The 21,367-nt window shown below is 43.8% G+C and overlaps 1 protein-coding gene across 1 annotated transcript; it reads right to left on the reverse strand.

Annotated features, from left to right (window-relative positions):
• Positions 1-319: 319 nt before the first annotated feature.
• LOC142803184 (sodium- and chloride-dependent neutral and basic amino acid transporter B(0+)-like) lies at positions 320-16,278 on the reverse strand. The gene is made up of 5 exons (XM_075888278.1): positions 16,273-16,278; positions 15,992-16,112; positions 14,457-14,588; positions 1,202-1,377; positions 320-355 (listed from the first exon to the last, which is right to left on the reverse strand). Exons 1-5 carry the CDS (start codon positions 16,276-16,278, stop codon positions 320-322), a joined length of 471 nt encoding a protein of 156 aa, XP_075744393.1.
• Positions 16,279-21,367: the final 5,089 nt, after the last annotated feature.

Below are 21,367 nucleotides of genomic sequence, written 5' to 3' on the forward strand. Positions count from 1 at the left end.
ACATATTGTGCACAGCAAGCTCGGAAAGATACGCGCATGATTGCTTGTGGTTTAGAGCATGCTACCCATTACACAGAATATAACCACATGCGGAAGCTTCCCTGACACAAGCGACATTTATCTATTCAATTTTTGTAGTGCACTATCATCATACAAGTTTAACGTATTCACTATGTCGGTGAAATACGCACTAGGAACAACATAACGCTAACGTGCCAAACTTTTAATGGCGAAGCTTAAGGGTCCCCAGTTTTTACGGTATACGTGTCAACTGATGCCGGTGGTGTTGAAGGGGTGCATTACTGAAAGGTCAGTTGTACTAGTATGGGCTCTCAGAATAGCTGGGAGTGCGTATCTGATTAAAAAACAGAGAAAGAAACGGTCACTCCTATTTGCTGTCGCACTGATGGCGCTACCTAATAAGTCACCTACTCCTAGAGGTTTGGACTTGTTCGAATTCTATTTTTACTATAGCTGTGTACTGCGAACGAAAAAGAAGACATATAGAAGCTAACACGAAGGCTTTCTTCCAACAGAAAGCTTATACCTTCTTTGCAAACTAAGAAATGCAGAAGCGAAAACAAGTGACAAAAAAGCCTTAATAAAACAGTCTTTATATTCATACGTTGTCCTTGCAGGTATACTTTCAGATGAGGCAGTACCTTTCCTGATTTGGTTTCTCAAGCGACATTTCTCTGGCAGTGTGGAGAATCCCGATGCATTGAGCAAGACAGTTTATTTGCTTTAGCCATAAATAAGCACGGGTGGTTGACCACAGATTTTCTTCGAAGTACGTTAAGAGATGCTCAAGTTTATCTAATGAGAGCGTGTTATTTTGATAGGCTGCTGAGCACACCATCTCGCCTACTCGTGTTTGCACACTTTTATTCTGTATGTTCCTAATTACCTGTTTGCCTTGGCGTATGGTATCTCATATTACAGCTTTCGTTGGACGGTAGTTATTTGAGTTATCTTGATTTGGCTTGGATCCATTTACTCATTTTCTTCAGAATATGGGGACATAGCAATTTATATTTGTGGAATATGAATAGTGGTAAAAGTGCGTTCATTTGCATATTTACACTACGTCGTTCTTTATCGTACCGGTGTGTAGAACATTTTAGCTACTAATATACCTCCTTACTCTGTTCTCGACTCTATCAAAACTTATTGACGAAGAATGAAACACGAGGCCACTCACGAACGCGTGTCTGGGCACGTAGCAGGTGCGATTGTGCGGTAGCAGCAGCCCGTTCAGGCAGGCATCCCAAGTCGGCTCGCGCAGTGAGTCCAGTAGAAAGAGCAGCTGTTCGGACACCACCACCGAATCGCTAACCATATGCACAATCGCATACAGGCTCATTGTGATGCCGAGGCCTGTAATACAGGGTGGAACACAATAACACTCAGGCAGTTTTTCTTGTGCCTATGCTGAAAACTGTCATTCCAGGCAAGGTTGCCGCTATGGAGTTGAAAAGCAGCAAGACGTCAAGCTTAAAGTGGCCAAGAAAAAGCTATGTCGTCAAACTTTATTGACAGATTTATAGGCAAATAAAACGAATCAGCATTATTACGTTTCATTAGGCAATAAATACTACCAATGGAAACATGGACATGCGACCATGGCTCCATAGTTTCCCGTTTTTTATTGACTCATCTCTGTAGCGCTGTTTTACACTTATCATGAGCCAAACAAGCCATATGCGTACATTACTGCTCCTCTACAACATTACCAATATGAAAAAACAATAACAAGTGACTAGACGCACACGACTGTTCGCAAAATCACATTTACACTCGCTCCGTCACTGGAACGTTAAAAAGTGCTCTATTTTATTGCAAAATTCTCATTCTGTATAATTTACATGCAGGCTCGCGATGCCGCTGTTTTAGGCTGATTCAAAATGTGGCTTAGGGAGCCCTATGTGAGAAAAAGAAGTTTACGTGCATTATCCAACATATCGCGCGTATTTATGTCTTGAACTGTCTTGTAGCAATTTTTTTCTTTAGCCAAAGACCACAACCAGTTATAGTTAGGTTCATGACCGGCCAGCTTCAGTTTGTTTCAGGTGTTTTTATGTTTTGTCAAGTTCAAACGAAAACACGCGCTGCGCTACCAGCGTTACAGACTGACTGCGCTATAAAGGCGAAATTCGTGAGCGGCGGGCTTGCTACGCATTTGACAACATGCGCGCAGTGCACCTATTTGGTGTTCTTCCGTGGAAATGAACAAACGCGACATTAATAGTGCTTGGCTTCCGAAATTCTCAGCTGCACCGGTAGACAATCTCAGAGGCCTGTATTCTCGTCTTTCTTCGGGTGAAGCATTTGAAAGTTTTTTACACCAATGGTCACTCGGTCAGCACCCGTCATCGCGTTTGTGACTACCGAAAATCGTGGGGCATGCCTAGTCCTCGTCGGCACGCATCCACGGATCACCTAGACGGAAAATGGTTATTTTGTTAAATGCCTTAACAGATTAGTATACACCCATAATGATCAGCACAAAAAAAAAGAGGACGAGAAAAGTAAACGACGAAACAGACGCTGTCATAACAGACAGCGCCATCGTACTTCAATTTCTTTTCTGAACATTTTCCAACGCACAACAAAACGGTACACTTTAGATAAACAAAGTGGTTGGAGCAAACTTGCGCCCAAGAAACAAACTCAAAGAAAGCCTGTTTGGCCACTCCACCCAAGAGTCTGTTTGAAATCATCCACCTCGTCTGCTTTTCTTTTTTTATAAGGCGGGGGGGGGGTCTCTCGTGGGGCTCGTGCTAGCACACGCTACTTGCTGAACTGGTGATTCTAGGCGTTGTCTAAGTGTAGCTTGTGCCATTGCCCCTCTTCCAAAACTGTATAGTCCCGATGCTTCACACAAAATCGTTTCTAGACTCGTTAAAACAGCTTCTTAGTGAAAGCTGTTTTGTAGCAGATGAGGTGTGCTCTCGATTGTTTATTTTAATGATAGGGTTCGGTTCTTACGACGTGCAAAATGTCTGTGAACTGACGCCACATTGAAAAGCTTTCTTGTGCGTGTGGAACAACTGCATAGTTCAGTGAACCAATCTGTCGAACAACTGTGTAGGGACTGAAAGAACGGCGCAGCAGCTTTTCGAACTGGCCACCAATTTGTATAGAAGCCCACACCCAAACTCGGTCGTCCGGTGTGTACTGGCCGTCTCTTCATCGCAGATTGTATCTAACTTTATGACTGGTGTGTGTCAATTTCATTATGGACTTCGTGAAATGAGCCCTTAACGTTGTCTCTCGGTTTCTTATCAGCAATGCAGGAGCTGCGTGCCACAGTACGATGTTGATGACCAAAAATTCGGCGACTTCGACAGCTGTTTTAACTAGTCTGATCCACCGCATTCCAGAAGATGAATTAGGAAATAGGCCGAGTAAGTTCATTCCCACTTGTATGAATGCGCTCCTGGTGGCTCTATAGGTTGAAGGAGCCTAGCAGGTTTCAACGATGAAATCCTATGTTTCTGGCAGTCCCGACAAATTCTGACGTTGTGTAGCACAGTACTCAGAAAGTTTGGCCAGTAATACTTAGTACGAATGTGTGTTAACATTCTGCTCACCCCTAAGTGTCCCGATGAAGGGTCGTCGTGTCAAGCTTCCAAGATCTGAGAACGCAATACTGAAACGACGATGAGGAGAAAGCTCGCATTGTGTTTATGGTTTCTTTTACACAGGACGTTATGCTGAAAGATGAACATCTTCGAAACACGCTGAGACACTCGTGGAAAGTCAACATAGTGCTATTTTAGGTATTTCATCAGTAAACGTAAATCTCGGTCAGATTGTTAAAGACGCGCCATTTCTGATGTCATCACTGCTTCACGAAAAGGAAAATCTTGCCCATCTTTTTTGAAAGTAAAAACAGTTGGTTCTATCAGCGCTCGAAATAAGCAGTAAGCATCACTGTGCTTGCGACTAGATTTACATACGACAGTTATGTCATAATGCTGTAGCCGTAAGCTGCACCTTGCAAGCCGTCCAGACGGGTCCTTAAGATTAGCGAGCCAGCACGATGAATGACTGTCTTTATTGGCTCAAAAAGGCCGACCTTATAAATATGGCCAAAACTTGTTGATAGTCCATGACTGCTAGGCATTATTTATCTGTCTCACAGTAGCTCGCTTCTGCTTTCGAAATAGTTCGACTAGCGTTCGCAGTTACTCGTTCGTGCTCATTTGGCCACTGAATGATGACGGCTCCGAGCCCTAAATTGCTCGCATCGGTGTAGAGATTCATTTTGGCTTCCTGGTCAGAAAGATCCCGAATTGAGTGACTGAAAATGCTTCCGTAGTTAACAGAATGCTTCTTCCTGTTCACTAAGCCAGATAAAAGGCATGTCTTCATTGGTGAGCCCCGTTAGCGGTTCAGCGATCTGTGAAAAAGTTTCGACAAATAATCGGCAATAGGCACATAATGCTAAAATTGACGAACAGCCTTTCTATTGGTAAGTTTGGGGAATTTCGGCACTGCCGCTGTCTTCTCTGGATCAAAACGAACTTCCTCTAAGCTGATGACACGGCCAAGAAATGGAAGCCCTTGAAATCTGACATGACATTTCTATGATTTTATTGCCAATCTTTTGAATCAATGGCAGTGAAAACAACCAGCAGTCGTTTGACATGTTGCTCAAATGTAGTCGAGAAAACCACAACTTCCTCAATTAAACAAGACATGATTGCCATTTCAGGCCGGACAGCGCTATGTCCATCATCGATTGGATGATGGCAGGCGCTGAACAAAGGCCAAATGGAAGCACTTTGAATTCGTAAAAACCGTCTGGTGTCACGAATGCCGTCTTCTCGCGATCCCTTTCACCAACAATTATTTGCGAATATCAACTTTTGAGATTAGTTGTGGAAATTTACTTCGCATCTGTGTCGTCAATTCCTGGAAGAGAAGAAACATCGCGTTTACTAACGGCGTTCGACTTCCGGTAATCTATTCAGAAACGTAAGGTCCGATCTTTCTTCTCTACAAGCACCATAGGCGACGCCCATAGCCTTGATGATGGTTGGATAACGTTGTCCCGAAGCATTTCTTCGACTTGACTTCCGACAGCCTTTCTCTCTTTTGGAGAACCTCGGTAGGGATGCCGAATTATAGACCTCACCGTTTCGTCTACAAGAATGCGATGTTTGGCGACAGGTGTACGTCGAACTTGTGATGATACCGAGAACCATGGTACGAATTCGTTTACGAGGCTCTCACTTTGCTCCTTCTGGTCTGGTAGTATTCGTGGTTATATGTCGATGGCCACGAGGACAGAATATATATCTGTTACACCAGATGTCCAGGTGTCAGAAAAACTCACCTCCGTAACCTGAATGAAGTTATTGAGAGGGGTAATGACAGTTTCTTTTGCAATGCGCTGCACCTCATTTAAAAAGTTCGTGAACGAGACGTCGGTGCACCCTCCGTGTAGCTGAACGAGGCCTCACGCCACGCAAATTCTTTTTTTAAGTACCAGGCCCGTGTTGTTGTCAGTGACTGCTTCGAAGTCACTGAACGCTCTGCTTGTAACTGATACGCGCGATCTCGGTGGTATTACGACGTAGTCGTCCAAAATACAGAGGTCACAGACGTTTTAGTCAGTGCCGAAGGTTGTGAGAGCAAGCGTCTTTGAAAATGAGACATGATTCTGGCACGTTGATCACACCACCATTATTCCATGCCAGTAATCCATTCTCTTAAGTACTCAGGCAGCGCTACGATACTTGCCACGTACGTGAATCCCCGTACTCCCATTCTCACAGTTCATATACGCGATGGCTCGATGAGGTGTCCTCCTGCTGTTTGAACTTGTGGCCCCTTCCATGGTGTCAGCACTTTCCTGGGCGTTTTAGAAAGTTCAAGGTGCATTACCGAATAATCGGCGTAATCAGCGTCTGTGTCCACCAGCGCAATGACTTCGTAGCCATCAAAATGCACGCGCAAATCTGAAGTGACGTCGTAGTTACAGCACCGGTCACCGAGTCTGCCGTCGTCAGTTGCAGTCAGCGATAGAGATTTTCGGGCTTCGGTGTCGACAACGGCTTTTTTTCCCGATGTCGCTGGTTTTATTTTTCCCGACATGGGCTTGGCGAGCGGTGTGTTAGATAGCTTGCGGAAAGGCAGGGGCTGCGTGACCGACACTTCGACGACGTTGCTGACCGAGTTTGATGTTGAAAGCCACGTGAGACTTGAGTAGTTGATAGGTATTCAACAAATTCTAATGGACTTTCATCATTTCACGGTCGAGGTGTGTCCACAGTGAAGCCACAAAGTCCCGCCTGCCGCTAAAGACACATGCGGTAGAGATGGCCGGCCTCTTCACAGTGGTAGCACACAAGTAGTTCGCGAGCCTACTAGACATGGAACTGGTATTGACTCGCTCCTTGATCTCGTCTTTCTTGATCGTTCCTTTTCTAATTACCTTGTATCTGTCGAGCCTGGCCTATCTGACCATGATATTGTGTCTGTACACTTTTCGTTGAATGTTAAACATACGCCTGTCACGCATGCACCTGTGTTTGTGAAGGATTTTGCACGAGCTGATGATATCAGTGTAATAGATTATCTTAAATCTTGCTTTTGTGAATTTCGCGCAAGTGACGTCCTCGAGCTTTGGACCAAGTTTGAAGCCATGTGCTTATTCTTCATAGATCAGTTCATACCAAACAAACGTGTAAAACCAACTAAACACATACCTTGGATGAACAGGCGTACCACTCAGTTAAAACGTAAAGCCAAACGATTACGAAAAAAAGAAGCTGCTGCCGTTCAATTAACCACTGTTCGTACAGCTCTGTCGGAATCTATTACAGATGCAAAGAAGTTTTATTTCTGCAACACTTTACCTAGCTTTATAAGGGAAGATTCACCAAAGTTTTGGAACTTTATTAAGGAGAAAAACCAATCAATAACGAGCATTACCTACGACGTTACTGCAATAACTGACCCCAAAAGCATTGCTAACCTTTTAAATGCCCACTTTCACAGTGTCTTCTTCCCGCCTACTCACCCTTCTTTTCAAATTTCACGGTCCTCCTTTTCGGATATCAATACTTCTCAACAAGGTGTGCTTAACATGCTTTTACAAATGAAGACGAAATCTTCCGTCGGTCCTGATGGCATTACTAACTCCTTCCTTCGGCGTTACGCTGAACCACTAAGCAAATTTCTCGTCGTTGTCTTTCAGGTCTCTCTCAAATCCGCGATACTTCCACCCGACTGGAAAATTGCACGCATTGTACCAATTTTTGAAAAGGGCAACCCATCTTCAGTTTTAAATTACCGTCCAATTTCTATTTTATCATCTTCTTGCAAAATGATTAAGCATATCGTTTCTGATTACATTATTAACTTCTTAAATGAGCATGACATTTAACTCCTTTTCGACATGGATTTAGGAAGGGTCTTTCGACAATCAGCCAATTAAATACCGTCATACATTCTTTCGCTTCTGTTCTTGACAGAGGTGGACAAATGGACGTCATCTTTCTAGATTTTCAAAAGGCTTTTGATGTAGTTCCTCATGACAAATTAATCTGCAAATTAGAGTTCTTTGGTTTTCTTGGCTTCAAGTTATCATGGTTATCTGCTTATTTAATGCATCGGAAACAGTGTGTTATCATTGACGGACAACAATCTGACTCTATCTCGGTAACCTAAGGGGTCCCTCAGGAAAGTGTACTTGGCCCACCATTATTCCTTATTTATTGCAACGACATAACAGATGTCATACAAGCCCGAGTAAATATTCGTCTTTTCGCAGACGACTGCGTTAAATTTAACGCAAATAATAGTGTTGAAGACCAATGCTTGCTTAGTGCAGCCTTAAACAGTATTTTTAAGTGGAGCAATAAATGGGGCATGAAGCTAAATTCTTCTAAGTCTGTGCTCCTGCGCATAACTAAAAAAACAGTACGCCTGATCTTTTCATACTCCGTTGGCCAAGACTCATTGATTGAAGTTAAGGAGTACAAATATCTTGGAGTTACCATTACTAACAACCTCAACTGGAGTACCCATATTTCTAACACCGCCTCTTCTGCTTTCAGAAAATTATGTCTAATTCGACACAAGCTTAAACATGCATCCCATGATGTGAAAACTTTAGCCTATAGAACTTTTATCAGACCCAAGTTAGAATACGCCTCCGTTATTTGGGATCCTTTCACCAAAACGAATATTAATTGTCTTGAAAAGAATACAGAGAAAAGCCATGCGATTCATTTTTTCTAAATACAGCCGTGAGGAATCTGTAACTGATATTATACGTTCTAACGGTTTTCACACACTTCAATTGAGGCGCAAAATATCCCGACTGAAGTTCCTCCATTCTTTGTTAAATCGTAATTTTTTTACAGATCTCAGTCCTTACATAACCCTTTCTGAGAATAGGAAAACCCGTCATCCTCATCCCCTCACACTCTCTCCTTATGTTGCCAGATGTAAACTCTTTTAATATTCTTTTTTTACCCGCACCATAGAGGAATGGAACCTAATACCTATTGATCATCTGGACTCAACTGAATCAATACAGAATTACTTCTTCACTATTTCCTAATTATATTTTATTTAGAGTTGTTTTTATTGTTACCCAATTTGTTTATGATATTTAATTGTGCTTTAAGATGTATTTATGTTGTACCCTGCCCCTCCTGCATGGGCCACATGACCTGCAGTATTTTGTAAAAATAAAAATAAACAAGTATAATATCGGGAGAGCACCAGACATCTATGTTCCTGAGTCTCGTCTCGGGTGGTGGCTTCATTGGGCTTTGACACATTGGCTGCTGCATAGGCGCCGTGGCTGCGACGTCCGCATGTCCGGGGGTTCCTCACAGTAGGACATCGAGGTAGGACAAATGTCGCTGACGCGGTAGTAGCGCTTCTGTAGAAACTTCCTCGTGTATCAGATCGGCTAGCAATTACAGCACTGAAGCATTTTGACCAAGTCACTGTTTCTGGAGTACTTTTCGTACTACAGACCGTACCAGCTCTGCAACATCTACATGCTGCTTCCAAAGGCTGCCGGCAGTGAGTCCGAAGCGGTCATGTTCGCCTCTCTGCTGTACATTCTTGTTCGCTGTTTTTTTATTTACAATATACTGCAGGCTATGCAACTCAAGCAGGAGTGGCAAGGTACAAAATAAATGCACGTACAATGGACATAATGAGAGTCTCAAACAAAAACTCCTAACAAGCAACTAAAAATCAAAAGTTTTAGAAAACAGTGATTATGTAGTCATTCAGGCGTGTCCAGGTAATGAAAATGCATTAGGTTCCACTCTTCAATAGTTCGGGGAAAGAATGAATACTTAAAGAGTGCTGCTCCGGGAAGATAAAGAGAGAGTGTGGGGGAGTGTGAATGATGAGTTTTCTTAGTCTCAGAAAGGGTTATGTAAGGTTCGAGATTTACGAAAAGTTCACCATTGAAGAAAGCATAAAAAAACTTCAGTCGGGCAATCTTATGCCTCATTTCTAAAGTTTGAAATTCATTGGAGTAAAAAAAAGTCAGCAATAAAGTCATGGCAACTGTATTTAGAAAAAAAAATGATTCGCATTGCTTTTCTTTGAATTCTTTCAAGAGCATCAATGTTTTTGTGAAGGGATCCCAAATGATGCAGCCGTATTCTATTTTGGGTCTCATGAGGGTCGTATATGCTAAAGTTTTATTGGCATGGGGTGCGATCTTAAGCTTGTGGTGCAAAAGGCATAATTTTATAAAAGCTGGAGAGGCTTTCTAAAGCGTTCTTTTTAACACACCCGCTTCGGAACAAAACCCAGTGATGGTGTTTGCAGGGCTGTGAACCAGGACACGAAACAGTTTTTATTTTACCCCGCGCAATTAGGGGACCCAGTTTCTTATCCTCACTCATAATGGGATCCGCTCGGCAGAATAGGCGGGACATATCCTCTACCTAGACGGCCACGTTTTTTCTGTTGCGCTGGCTTCTCGCTTGGAGAGCAGCTTCGACTCTCTCTCTCTCTCTCTCTCTCTCTCTCTCTCTCTCTGTGTGTGTGTGTGTGTGTTATCTGTACTCAGGTAAGTTACGAGCGGCGCCTGTCGGATTTCTCCCATAACCGCATGGAAGACTCGCGGTTTTCGAAGTGCGTTTGAGCGCTATCTTCCAGTGAGAAGTGGACGCGTCCCTGTCTGCGACCTGCCTCTCATCTGTTAGCCTTCGCAATATGCTCAAAACCTTCTAGACAGTCTTCCGCGTCTTCATAGGTGTCTCCGTGAAAAGGCTTTGGCGTCAGTGGGAGATTCAGTACAAGTTAGCTGGCGTAACAAGAGTTGTCATGTAACCGGCATTTGTGTTCAAATCCGTTAAGAGTCTTATAGAATCCGACAAAGGTGAAAATTCGGGGTCCTCACCACGCAAACGGCGGCAGTGCTAGTGAAATGGAGTGAGCTCGTTGTAATCAGGTCGCTGTGGCTCTGGGCTGCATTTCTGGACTTGACAAGGGCTTGGAATCATATCCTACCTCCTCCACCATTATGAAACGCACAATGAAAAGATAAACTTTAATTTAACCACGTATTTGGGGCGAACTTGTGCCAAAGAAACAAACAACATAAGGAAAGTCTATGTGGCTCCTCCCGCATTGAGCGCATACCCCAATGCCAGCTGTTTTGTTGAGAAGATGCTGATGGTCCTTCGTAGTAGCGCTGCTGGGAGCGACGCCTCTGACCGCAGAATTGAGCCCCATGTCCACGAAAACCGCAGTTATAGCACACAGGGACCTCGCGCACGTGGCCAAACCTTTCACAGGGCTTTATGTACCTTTGATCGTGCCACGAAGTCACCATTGTAGGTGTATGGCTGAAGGCGTTCTGGAAACCACGGCGGAAGATGTAGGTTGTCGGTTTGAGGCACCGGTGCTCTTGATTGGGGCACATCATATAGCGTGGTATCAACGGCAGCACACATTGCGTAGTATGGTGGGGAAGCGCCGCTAGCATGTGCCCTCGGCGGAGTGACACCATCAAGTCGTCCAGGTTCTTTGCGTAAGATTTGTCTGATCATTCAGGCAAGATCACCGGATGATGTAGGAGCGACGTCGACACTTGCGGTGGTGACATTGGCAAGTCTACCAAATTTGGGAGTGATGCGACCAGCCTTCAGTGTCTCAAGCGTGCGGCAGTGTTGGAGTACGTCTGCTACAGATGCCAAGGTGTCCTTGTCAATGAGGAAATTGTAAATATCCTCAGCAATTCCTTTGAGGAGATGCCCAACTTTATCATCATCTTACATTCGTGGGTCTACAGACTTGCACAATTTCAGAATATTTTCAAAATAAGTTGTGCATGTTACACCGGGGACTTGATCACGCTGCATCAAAGTTTTCTCAGCGTGTTTTTTCTTCATCAATGGTTGCCCGAAGCAGCTCGCTATTTCTTTCTCATGCGCTTTCCAGTTCGTTATTGTTTCTTCGTGGTTTTCAAACCACGCGAACGCCGCCCCTTGTAGAAACACTCCGACGTTGGTCAACCGGGAAGCCACATCCCTACAATTGTACTTACTCACACGATTGAAATGCTTCAGCTATTCATCGACATCGTTTCCGACATTCCCAGAAAAGCTCCGTGGCACCATCTGTCGGGGCCACGTATCGCCAGGCGAAGATGCCTGGTGTCGTTGGCTGCAATAGGATCCACAAAGAGTGGTTGTAGACCAGCCAGTCAGTAGCTTCGGCGTAGCTCTTGAGACACAGTTCCGTGATAGTTCGCCAGGAATCGCTGCGATTTACCCGCACCTTCCACCAATCGTTTTATGGAGAGATATTTTTATTCACAGGTGATGGTGAATGCGAGAGTGCAAGGATTTCACAGATCACCGCTCGCTCCAGCCTCGCTCTCCTTTTCTCCCACGCGTCCCCTCGGTATTGTAGCAATATATATGAATGACGTTTCACCACACCTAAAATAATCTCGCTGTATTTTTTACCCTGGCAACACTAACATTCTTTTCTCACGTGAAATCACTTCATTGAAGTGTAAAGTCAAACATGACGCGGATAACACAGTGACCTGGAGTCAACAAAACAAACCGCACTATAATGCTACGAAATACAAGTTCGTCATTGACTTCCATAAGCAAAAGCGTTTTTCAGGATCTTCATGATGCACCTTTGCTTCGAACAGATCTTATCCCACTAACAATTTCATGTTTCATAGCACACATAAGATAAACACCTGAAAGTTGATAAGATTGTTTTATCGTTAACAAAACGTAGCTTATAGCATTGGGTTTATATTCGTAGTTTGCAATTTTTATTAAAAAACACTTATCTCTCTTCACTTTGCTTTCGTCTATACGTGAAATATTTACTGCACATAATCATCGAGAAACCAGTATTTGCTAAATTTATTGCCAATGCAGTATACTCAAAATCAAGCTATTCGTATCATTACACCGAACAGCTATACATTATGAGCCTCTCCATGGCTCCTCTGTAATAGTATTTTGTCGGTGCAAAACCTACACAAATACCCACTCTGATTTCTGACGCGAAAATCTATCAACGGAAAAGTTCAATTGGCCATAAATAACAAAATTCAGTATCCTCACACTTTCACAAAACTACTTCGTTGTGTTCACTACTATCCTCTTAGCCACGCAAATCTAGAACTAGTCACCTTGATATAATAAAGCTCTCTCTGATTTCCACACAATTCAGTTCTTACTTCGATCTTATTTGCACTCAGCGTAATCATGTCATGATCACTATTTTTAGCCATTATTTATATCATGTTACTTTTATGCATCTTTTGTTTCAATGACCGGCTTGTTTTCATATTTAGCTGCGTTGTACATATTTTTGTCATTCATTCCTTATAGGACGTCCCCTATACAGTCTTTTGACTTTGAGAACTCACTTTGCATCTGTATAAACTACCATTGTGGCTAAAAATTTATGAAATTTAAAATCTCAATTGATTGATTGACTGACCTTGTGAAAGTATGAGAACACTTCCAGCAAGCCTCTGTCTGTCCACCAGCGACTTTGCGGCTTTGTTGGTATCACGATATATTTTTTCACCTTAAGAAACTGCTCAGCAAAAGGCCTGAATACTGACCCAGGAAAGTCAGCTGAATAAAAACTCATCAATTCTAGACCAGAACGATTTTGTAGACTGAGAACGAACGACTTCCGAAGAGCAAACTTTCTGCTTATTTAGGTTTGTTGTCATGTCTGCTGCCGAGATGGTTCTTAAGAAGATGAATTACGACGATACAAAGGAGGCCGTGAAATTCCTGCTGGACAGGCACAGACCACAAGTATTTGCATACAAGCAAGAGGTCACACATAGCCTGAAAAAAATCTAGTCGTTTCAACATGCCATTGCTTTTTTCGGCCCTGAAGAAGCTCGCTCAGCTGAGCCGCCACACCACCCATGTCAAGCAAAAAGAGGGCTGCTTAAACAACCATAACAAACGTTGTGTTGTGTGCGCCAGCATCGCCGTGTATGAAATTCCTTGTCTTGCGCCAAAATCTACATCGGCTTGATTGCATGCTGCCCCAATGACGAAGTCAGGGAACACGAAATACATCTGTGTAATAGAGAGAGAAGTCACCTCGTTGACCACTGCCTGGTTCGCTCACATGGCGATCTCCGATTTGCAGAAATGCTAGGTAGTAGAAGACAATAAAATGGCTTGAAAAACGTTAAAAGCGTTTTATTAGGAAAACAAGCGAGGGCTGCGTGCGTGACACGTTTATCGGGCTACACAGTGCTGAAATGCAATTCATTTTGAACCTTGTATATTTTTTTATAATATTGGTTGTTGTGACGGTGTGCCTGTGCAGATCCTTGATGTAGTAGGGTGCGGATCTGCCTTGAATAAATCAGTAGTTCATGCGCCTCTGTGCTCATCTATTTATTTTTGTGCGTCCTGTTTCGTTGTGCTGCTTACGATGGTGTCCCTGTCGAAACAGCAGCTCGCCCACCAGTAAACCCTTTTATATGCACCTCACTTCGAATCAACACCAACTTACCGCTGTCGGTACGTGGCGCACAATTTCTTTTCATGTGATGCCTAAATGAAGCAGGTTTCAGCGGCGTCTTTCGTGAAGAACTACGCATTATTGTATGTGTATTTTGATGAATTGACTAAAGTGTTCAAAGAATTATTCATAAAGGTTTAAATGATATATTTATTTGCTATTACTTCGTGTGTACTAAAATGTGTGTTCGATTACATGTATACCCACCCTGCCAAGATCTGGTACCAGATCAGATACTTATAAATAAATAAAAATAATTATTAAACTGCACTGTGCCCTGATGCCCTACCTTCAGTAACGGAGGCCCCCGCTACCAGTTTGTTTCCACCAAAATACCACAGTTTTACAAGTCATAAGTCCCTCATTTCGGCCGACTATAAAGATGCTGTTTACATGTAAGCACACGTCACTAGATGTTCACTGACCGATGAATAGTGGGACAGGGCTGAAGATGCCCCTGTTTCCATCACCGGCGAATTGCGCCAAGTTGCTCTCCAGGTGCATGACGGGAAAAGCCACAGCTCCGAGAAACGCCAGGTATGCCAGCAGGAATGGCACTGTATGAGAAAGTGCAGTGGACTCTAAGCAGGGGCAGCCCTATCAGCTAGCAAATCATGACGTGGCCATGAAAAGTGAGCGGTCTGCTCTGCACTCATTCATTCGAAAGCGCCTCTCAGCAAATTTGTATGTGATATTGCGAAGCACCTGAAACAAAAATGTTAAGGATATAGCGCTTTATTCATCTGTATATTGTTTGTAAATGCTTTGACACGCCGTGACTAGAGATCTCACTTACCGAGCCGCGGTCTATGCGGTGACCGCCTTCACCTCCGAGAGAGGGCTGAGCACAGTTTTAACACAACAGCAACATTCGGAATGAATGTGTGGTGATCGCCTGACCATTTTCAATGACATTACGCAACAGTACAGAATAAACAGACGCACATACCCACCACCACACAAATATAATAACAAAAGACAGGCCATAACTCTGAGATTATTGCAAACAAATGCGCACCACAGCCCGCTGATCCTATGCCTGTGTTATCTAACCCTATTCCCGACGGTTGCTTGTAAAGTGTGCGGAGAAAGGGTCACAATGCGGCACATGATTTGGGAGTGTGCCAGGAAAGTTAATGTCACTGCCGCCGCTCCCTTCACGACGCATGTTAGGCGGGGACAAACACGGTGGCCGGTTGCAGCTGCTACCACCACGCGAGGGCAGGGGCGGCCGCTGCCGAAGCTGCGGTCACTGCTGCGGAACAGCTAAGCCAGCTTCGCTGCCGCTAGGAGGTTGTACTTAGCAGCGACGAGCTGGCCGGCCAGCTTTGGGCGACCCGGCAAGCAGACGGTGCCACCCGAGTTCAAGGGTTTCGAGCGGTCACCTTTTTTCACTCTTTTGAGCGCTGATATTATCCTTCATATTAGCGATGTCACAGAGAACTAACCAGTACGGTATTCAACTAATATTTCAACAAGCCCATTTGGTTTAGCTCGAGGATCCAAATGTTCATTTTACGATCTATATTCATTAAGTAAAAATTCTTTAGATACGAATTCTTCGCGCAGAAAAAATCGCACTGCTAGGAAATGCGCATGCTAAAATACCGTGTGTGGAGAGTGATTCCAAAGAAGAAATAAAGAGAGAAGTGCACCTCACAACTTACCTAGTCAAAGTAGGGTAGTAGTGTAAAGAGCAATGGTAAGGTAGGGTTAAAAGATACAAAGAGAAAATTAAGGATGGGAAACCATGGTAGAAGACAACGAAGACATTAATATCATTTTATTTTTTTTTAAATCAGAATGCCTTCTTTTGAACAATACTAGGAATTCACAGTTTACAATTACATGTCGCCGAATCAACACGCCGTTATATTACCCGTTACTGTTCAAAGTTATTCTAAGACCAAACAAATGGTATTTTCCATAACCTGTGACGACAGCTTAGTGACACGCTCACCTCCTCCGTAGACGATGAACATAATAGGAAACTGGCTGGCGTTGGCACTGCCAGCCGTCATGATAAACAGGGTGGCGAGCCTGTGAGCGCGGCTCTGGTAGCTGTGCGCGTCGTGCTGCACCTATAAACAATTCACAGCAAGGTCAGTTCTCATAATCGGCTTGCAATAAACTACAAGATATAGTACGCCGTGAATTAAATCACAACGCAGCCCTACTGTGGGCACGCTAATTGCAGTATGACGTATCGAGCAAACCATTGCACGACACACCAGCACTTGCCTGCATGGTATGAAATCTGTGAGAAAATCGGTTAGTGGTTGAGATTACGAGCATTTCTAGCTTCAGCTTTCTATATGAAAATAGTGCTGGGTCAGATGTCAAACAGCGCGTTATGCCACATCAAGTTGGCTTTTCGAGGAGGCTGTAGCACTGGGTTGGCCCTGAGGCATATCCGAGACTTCTGGAATACAACAGTACCTCCTCAAAGCCCTGCCTAGACTTTCAGCACTGCTCAAGCCCACTGAGCTGGGTACACAGCACAATAAGCCTCGATATGCGAGAAACCCCTTTCCGTACTTTGCTGTGTATGGACAAGCAAGTGGATGTTTAATTGTGTGCATCCACGCATTTTATACAAATGACTAAATATGATCAGCTTCGCAAAGTGCTCAATCTTTATACTTGCTGCATTTGTGGTGTAAGGCATTCAGATATTGATATGTGGAGCAATCAAGCCTTTTACTTGAAGCATGAAGCGGTTTATCTTAACAGCTTAATAAAACATACGTTTATACAGCCTAGTATGTAGCTTTTGAGGTACCTTAAAATCTTAGTTATGGCTCATACTGAAGAGGAAGAAGAGGTATTCTTCTTCAAAAGGTACTATATTTTCCCCTGGAAGCCCAAGGTGCCAGTATAGGCTTCTTTTGCCACCGGATGAGTTTCTCTGTCGTCTAAAAGGACAACAAAGAAACTGGTTCTTGGTCCTAGGGAACCCTGCTAAGCTCTCTCTTTTGCCAAGGCACCTTTCCAATAATAGAGTATAACAAGTTTTATTCACTGACACGCTGTGACTTGAGATCTCACTTACCGAGCCGCGGCCTATGCGGTGACCACCTTCACCTCCGAGAGGGGGCTGAGCACAGTTTTAACACAACAACATTCGGAATGGATGTGTGGTGATCGCCTGATCATTTTCAATGACATTATGCAACAGTACAGAATAAACAGACGCACATACCCACCACCACACAAATATAATAACAAAAGACAGGCCATAACTCTGAAATTATTGCAAACAAATGCGCACCACAGCCCGCTGATCCTATGCCTGTGTTATCTAACCCTATTCCCGACGGTTGCGTGTAAAGTGTGCGGAGAAAGGGTCACAATGCGGCACATGATTTGGGAGTGTGCCAGGAAAGTTAATGTCGCTGCCGCCGCTCCCTTCGCGACGCATGTTAGGCAGGGACAAACACGGTGGCCGGTTGCAGCTGCTACCACCACGCGAAAGCAGGGGCCGGCCGCTGCCGAAGCTGCGGTCACTGCTGTGGATCAGCTACGCCAGCTTCGCTGCCGCTAGGAGGTTGTACTTAGCAGCGACGAGCTGGCCGGCCAGCTTTGGGCGACGCGGCAAGCAGACGGTGCCACCCGAGTTCAAGGGTTTCGAGCGGTCACCTGAGGCACCACCGTCATAATCGGCGGAGCGTGGGAGGAACAGGGGTTAATCTCCTCTTCTCCCACCTCTCCCGGGGAAAACTGCTGGACTTCAAATAAACTTCATTCATTCATTCATTCAATCATTCATTCATTCATTCAATCAATCATTCATTCATTCACTGATATGCACTAAGATGCGAAGCTCAGTAAGCACCTGTAGGCGCGCTCTCCGCCCAGCCACACCGCACGCACCGGTACACCTGTCGCACGCAAACGTTCGGCAAGCAAGCAGATCGGCGACGACCTTTCGCCGTTCACTTGTGGGTGGCAGGAGTCGTGGCACGTGTGGTCCGGCTGTGTGAATAGCGCGTGTACAGGTTCTAACAATCAGGGCCAGGCGAGGGTCGGCCGTGGGATTCAGCTTTTTTATCAGACTAGTTAGTGTTCAGAATATAACATTACGGAGTACGTGTGACCCATTACGGAGTACGCCTGCGCCGTGTGGGACCCACAATTTGAAAATTTATGTACACTGCTAGAACGCGTCCAGAACCGCGCCGCCCGATTTGTAACTAAAAATTATAGTTTTCGCACTACATTACATTACTTAAATCAGAGTTGGGCTGGGAAACACTAAGTAAACGTCAGTTGCATCACAAACTTGAACTACTATATCGTATTCATTTCAATAGGACTGGTCTTGATCCTAAAATTTTCTTACTAACCCCGCACGTTGTATCTAAGCGACGTGACCATGAATGGAAAATTCGTGAAATTGATTGCCGTACTGATGTGTACAAGGGTTCTTCCTTTCCCCATTTTATTGGGGCCTGGAATAAACTACCAGGTAATATTGTTAATTGTACATCTGATGCTCTGTTTCACGCGTTTTTGTCGCACATGTAAATTTTTCATTGTGGCACTGCTTGTACATTTGACGCGCTATTGTGCAGATTTGTACCAGTTATTCTCATGTCAGTTCTCTTTTTCCTTTTGTTTCCTTTTCTTTCTTTTATTTTTTTCCCCCATGTGATGAATCGTATTCATGTATTTGCATATACCTCCCTGCTGTAATGCCTTGTTGGCGCTGCAGGTAAAATGAATAAATAAATAAAAAAATAAATGCTAGGTATAAACTATAGGTTGTATATGACTGCACCATGCAGGCTGTCTTAACTGCGGCACCTACAATAAAACGCAATAAATGTGCAATAAGGCTCTGAAATGCCAATACGATTCAAGCGCAATACCTTAACCTTGCGGCCCGTTTTCGGAGTCAAATGGCTGCAAGCTGCAAGTGGAATTTATTTCGCTGCTCGCTCATTTCGGTGATGTGCTGAGATGGGTTCACTAACCCTCGGGAGTGAGTATTAGTGGTTCAATAGATCGGTAGCACCTCGAGTTTGCTGTAACTTGACGAGTGCGGAACTAGGGAAATTTATCAGCAGCTCGCGAAACTCCGAGAAGGGGTCTGCGGAACCCACTTCGAGAAACGATGCCCTGATAGTCTGTGGATAACCATGCTTTTACCACTTGAAGCTGAGCTCTTATGACCTCCCTATTTGCTCCGCCTTGTCATGTGCAGCTACCCAACGCTAGTGATGGGCGCATGCGAGGTGAAAAGGAGAAGTAAGGTTGGACGTAGTAGTGTAGGGCTCAGCGGTTGAGAAATATCCTAGTGATTAGAAAGGTGAAGCTAGAATCACTACATACGATCATTTCAAAGACAAGCGCGTAATATAGACAGGGCTCAAAAACGAGAAGTCTCGGATCACGGAACACAATCACTTTTCAAGTAATCATCAAACCCCAACTCACTCAATCAGTCATTTTTACTATATAAGACTCATTTATAGTAGCCATATACAGCCTCCTACGCTACGTAGTAACAAAAAGCGCAGGCGCGACTATGAGCGGGAAATGTCGCGATTCCTGATTGAAAATAAAAAAAGAAAGATTGAGAATTTTGTAACAGTTATCGCACTGGTGTGTGTTGTGTAACCACATATTTGGTGCTGTAATTAAGTGGTTTGAGCGTCAGCGTAAAATTGTGCTCGTAAACATAAGTCGAGCAACTGAGTTTTACTTAGGATAGAAAGAAAAGCAAAAAAGAGAAAAAAAGTGCCAGGACTGTGTGGAAGAAAAGACAATCACAGCGAAAGAAGGAAGAGGGGTATTTCTAGAGCCTGTTAGAAACTCTCACTAAGGTGCCGATTCAGCGCACTTGGAAGATCCCACCACACGAATAATCACAATGGTTTTTGAAGTTAGGAAGCACCCACTATGTCATTACTCGTTATTCGACCGAAAAGTGAGGTACCCAGTACACATCTATAAACTTTATGTGCACCTTGCGTATGCGGTGGCTGATGATGGAGAACTGTGGTTGCGCCCTTTGTCATGGTTTGAAATTATTAACGGCTCACCAGTGACACAATCAAAAATGCGTGACGCGCGGTCAAAAATTTACTCGTTTATCAGGCTCTTTCACACATGTTAACGTAAGAGAGCAAGAGCATTATTGGAGTCTTAAAAAAAACCGATAGTTGAAATCTTACGTGCTTGCTTAGTAACTAATTCAACTACACTCGCGAAAAATCCAGTGCAATAGAAACTGTCCAAAGTATTGTGAATCAGGGAAGCATGCAATTTGCCAATATTTGTCATTTTACAGAAAAGGGATACCTATGACACACCTTCATGGCATTGTGTATACTTAGTTACTGCTGCGGGTTAGGACGATGAATTATGACTGAGCCTTTGGCAATGAGTTTGAAGCATTGAATCACCCATTGGTTACGTACTTGGGCTTGTGTGGCACTAGGTCCCAGAATTCGAAATGTGTGAACATAATTGTTATTAAATGAGAAGCATTGCTTTGCGTACTGCTTTCGTTTTGAGCATCGTCTATCTATCTATCTATCTATCTATCTATCTATCTATCTATCTATCTATCTATCTATCTATCTATCTATCTATCATAACTGAACACTCCCTTCCCCCGATCATGAACACCCCCCCCCCCCCCGATCTAGGTGACTACGCCTGACTGCTCTCGTAATTACGTGGTTATCATGGGGGAAATCAAAATAATATGGGAGAGTAAGATAGTTTGACGAATAAGATTGCCTAGTCATGACATGTTTAATGCCACAATCACGTCGCGTACGAACTCAAACCCTTTATGCCATCCGTGTGGCCCATACCCGCGGGCAAGTATATGCCACAGCTGTACCGGTATGTCTAACAGGTGGATTACAGTTTATATTTACACTGGAATGGTGGCAACAGACATTATTATTTTAACACGTGAGCGTTAAGAAAAAATCGGTGGATCCTTAAGCTGTGCCTTTAGGAGTTCAACGCAATAACACTATGTCGTCTCTTGTTTGCAATTTAACCCAATACTGTATAACTTTTAATGTAGAATATTTTTTGAAAAAATTGAATGGCACATTACTACAGTGTCATCGATAAATTTAGAAGTGGCTTGTATCAGCTAAGCTTTTGTTTATGACTGGTTTATATGCAACGGGTAGCACGCTTTACATCACGAGCAATTATGTACATGAAATGTTTTTGAACTTGCTATTCACTCATAAGTGGTCCTAAGGAAATGCACACAATAACGAGCGCGCCTATTGACAAGGGGGGTGGGGAAGGTACGCTCCCAACTACAAAGTTGTTGCCACACGTTTTTGTTAATTTCACTTCT

This window comes from Rhipicephalus microplus, chromosome 3, assembly GCF_043290135.1.
Source record: "Rhipicephalus microplus isolate Deutch F79 chromosome 3, USDA_Rmic, whole genome shotgun sequence".
NCBI lineage: Eukaryota > Metazoa > Arthropoda > Arachnida > Ixodida > Ixodidae > Rhipicephalus > Rhipicephalus microplus.

What these genes read in the sequence shown, in the direction of transcription:
- LOC142803184 (XM_075888278.1), bottom strand. An exon ending in GTTCATCGTCTACGGAGGAG is followed by an intron (nt 14,589 to 15,991) that starts GTGAGCGTGTCA and finishes TTTCTCATACAG; the next exon opens with TGCCATTCCTGCTGGCATAC. An exon ending in ACGTGCCCAGACACGCGTTC is followed by an intron (nt 356 to 1,201) that starts GTGAGTGGCCTC and finishes TTTTTTAATCAG; the next exon opens with ATACGCACTCCCAGCTATTC.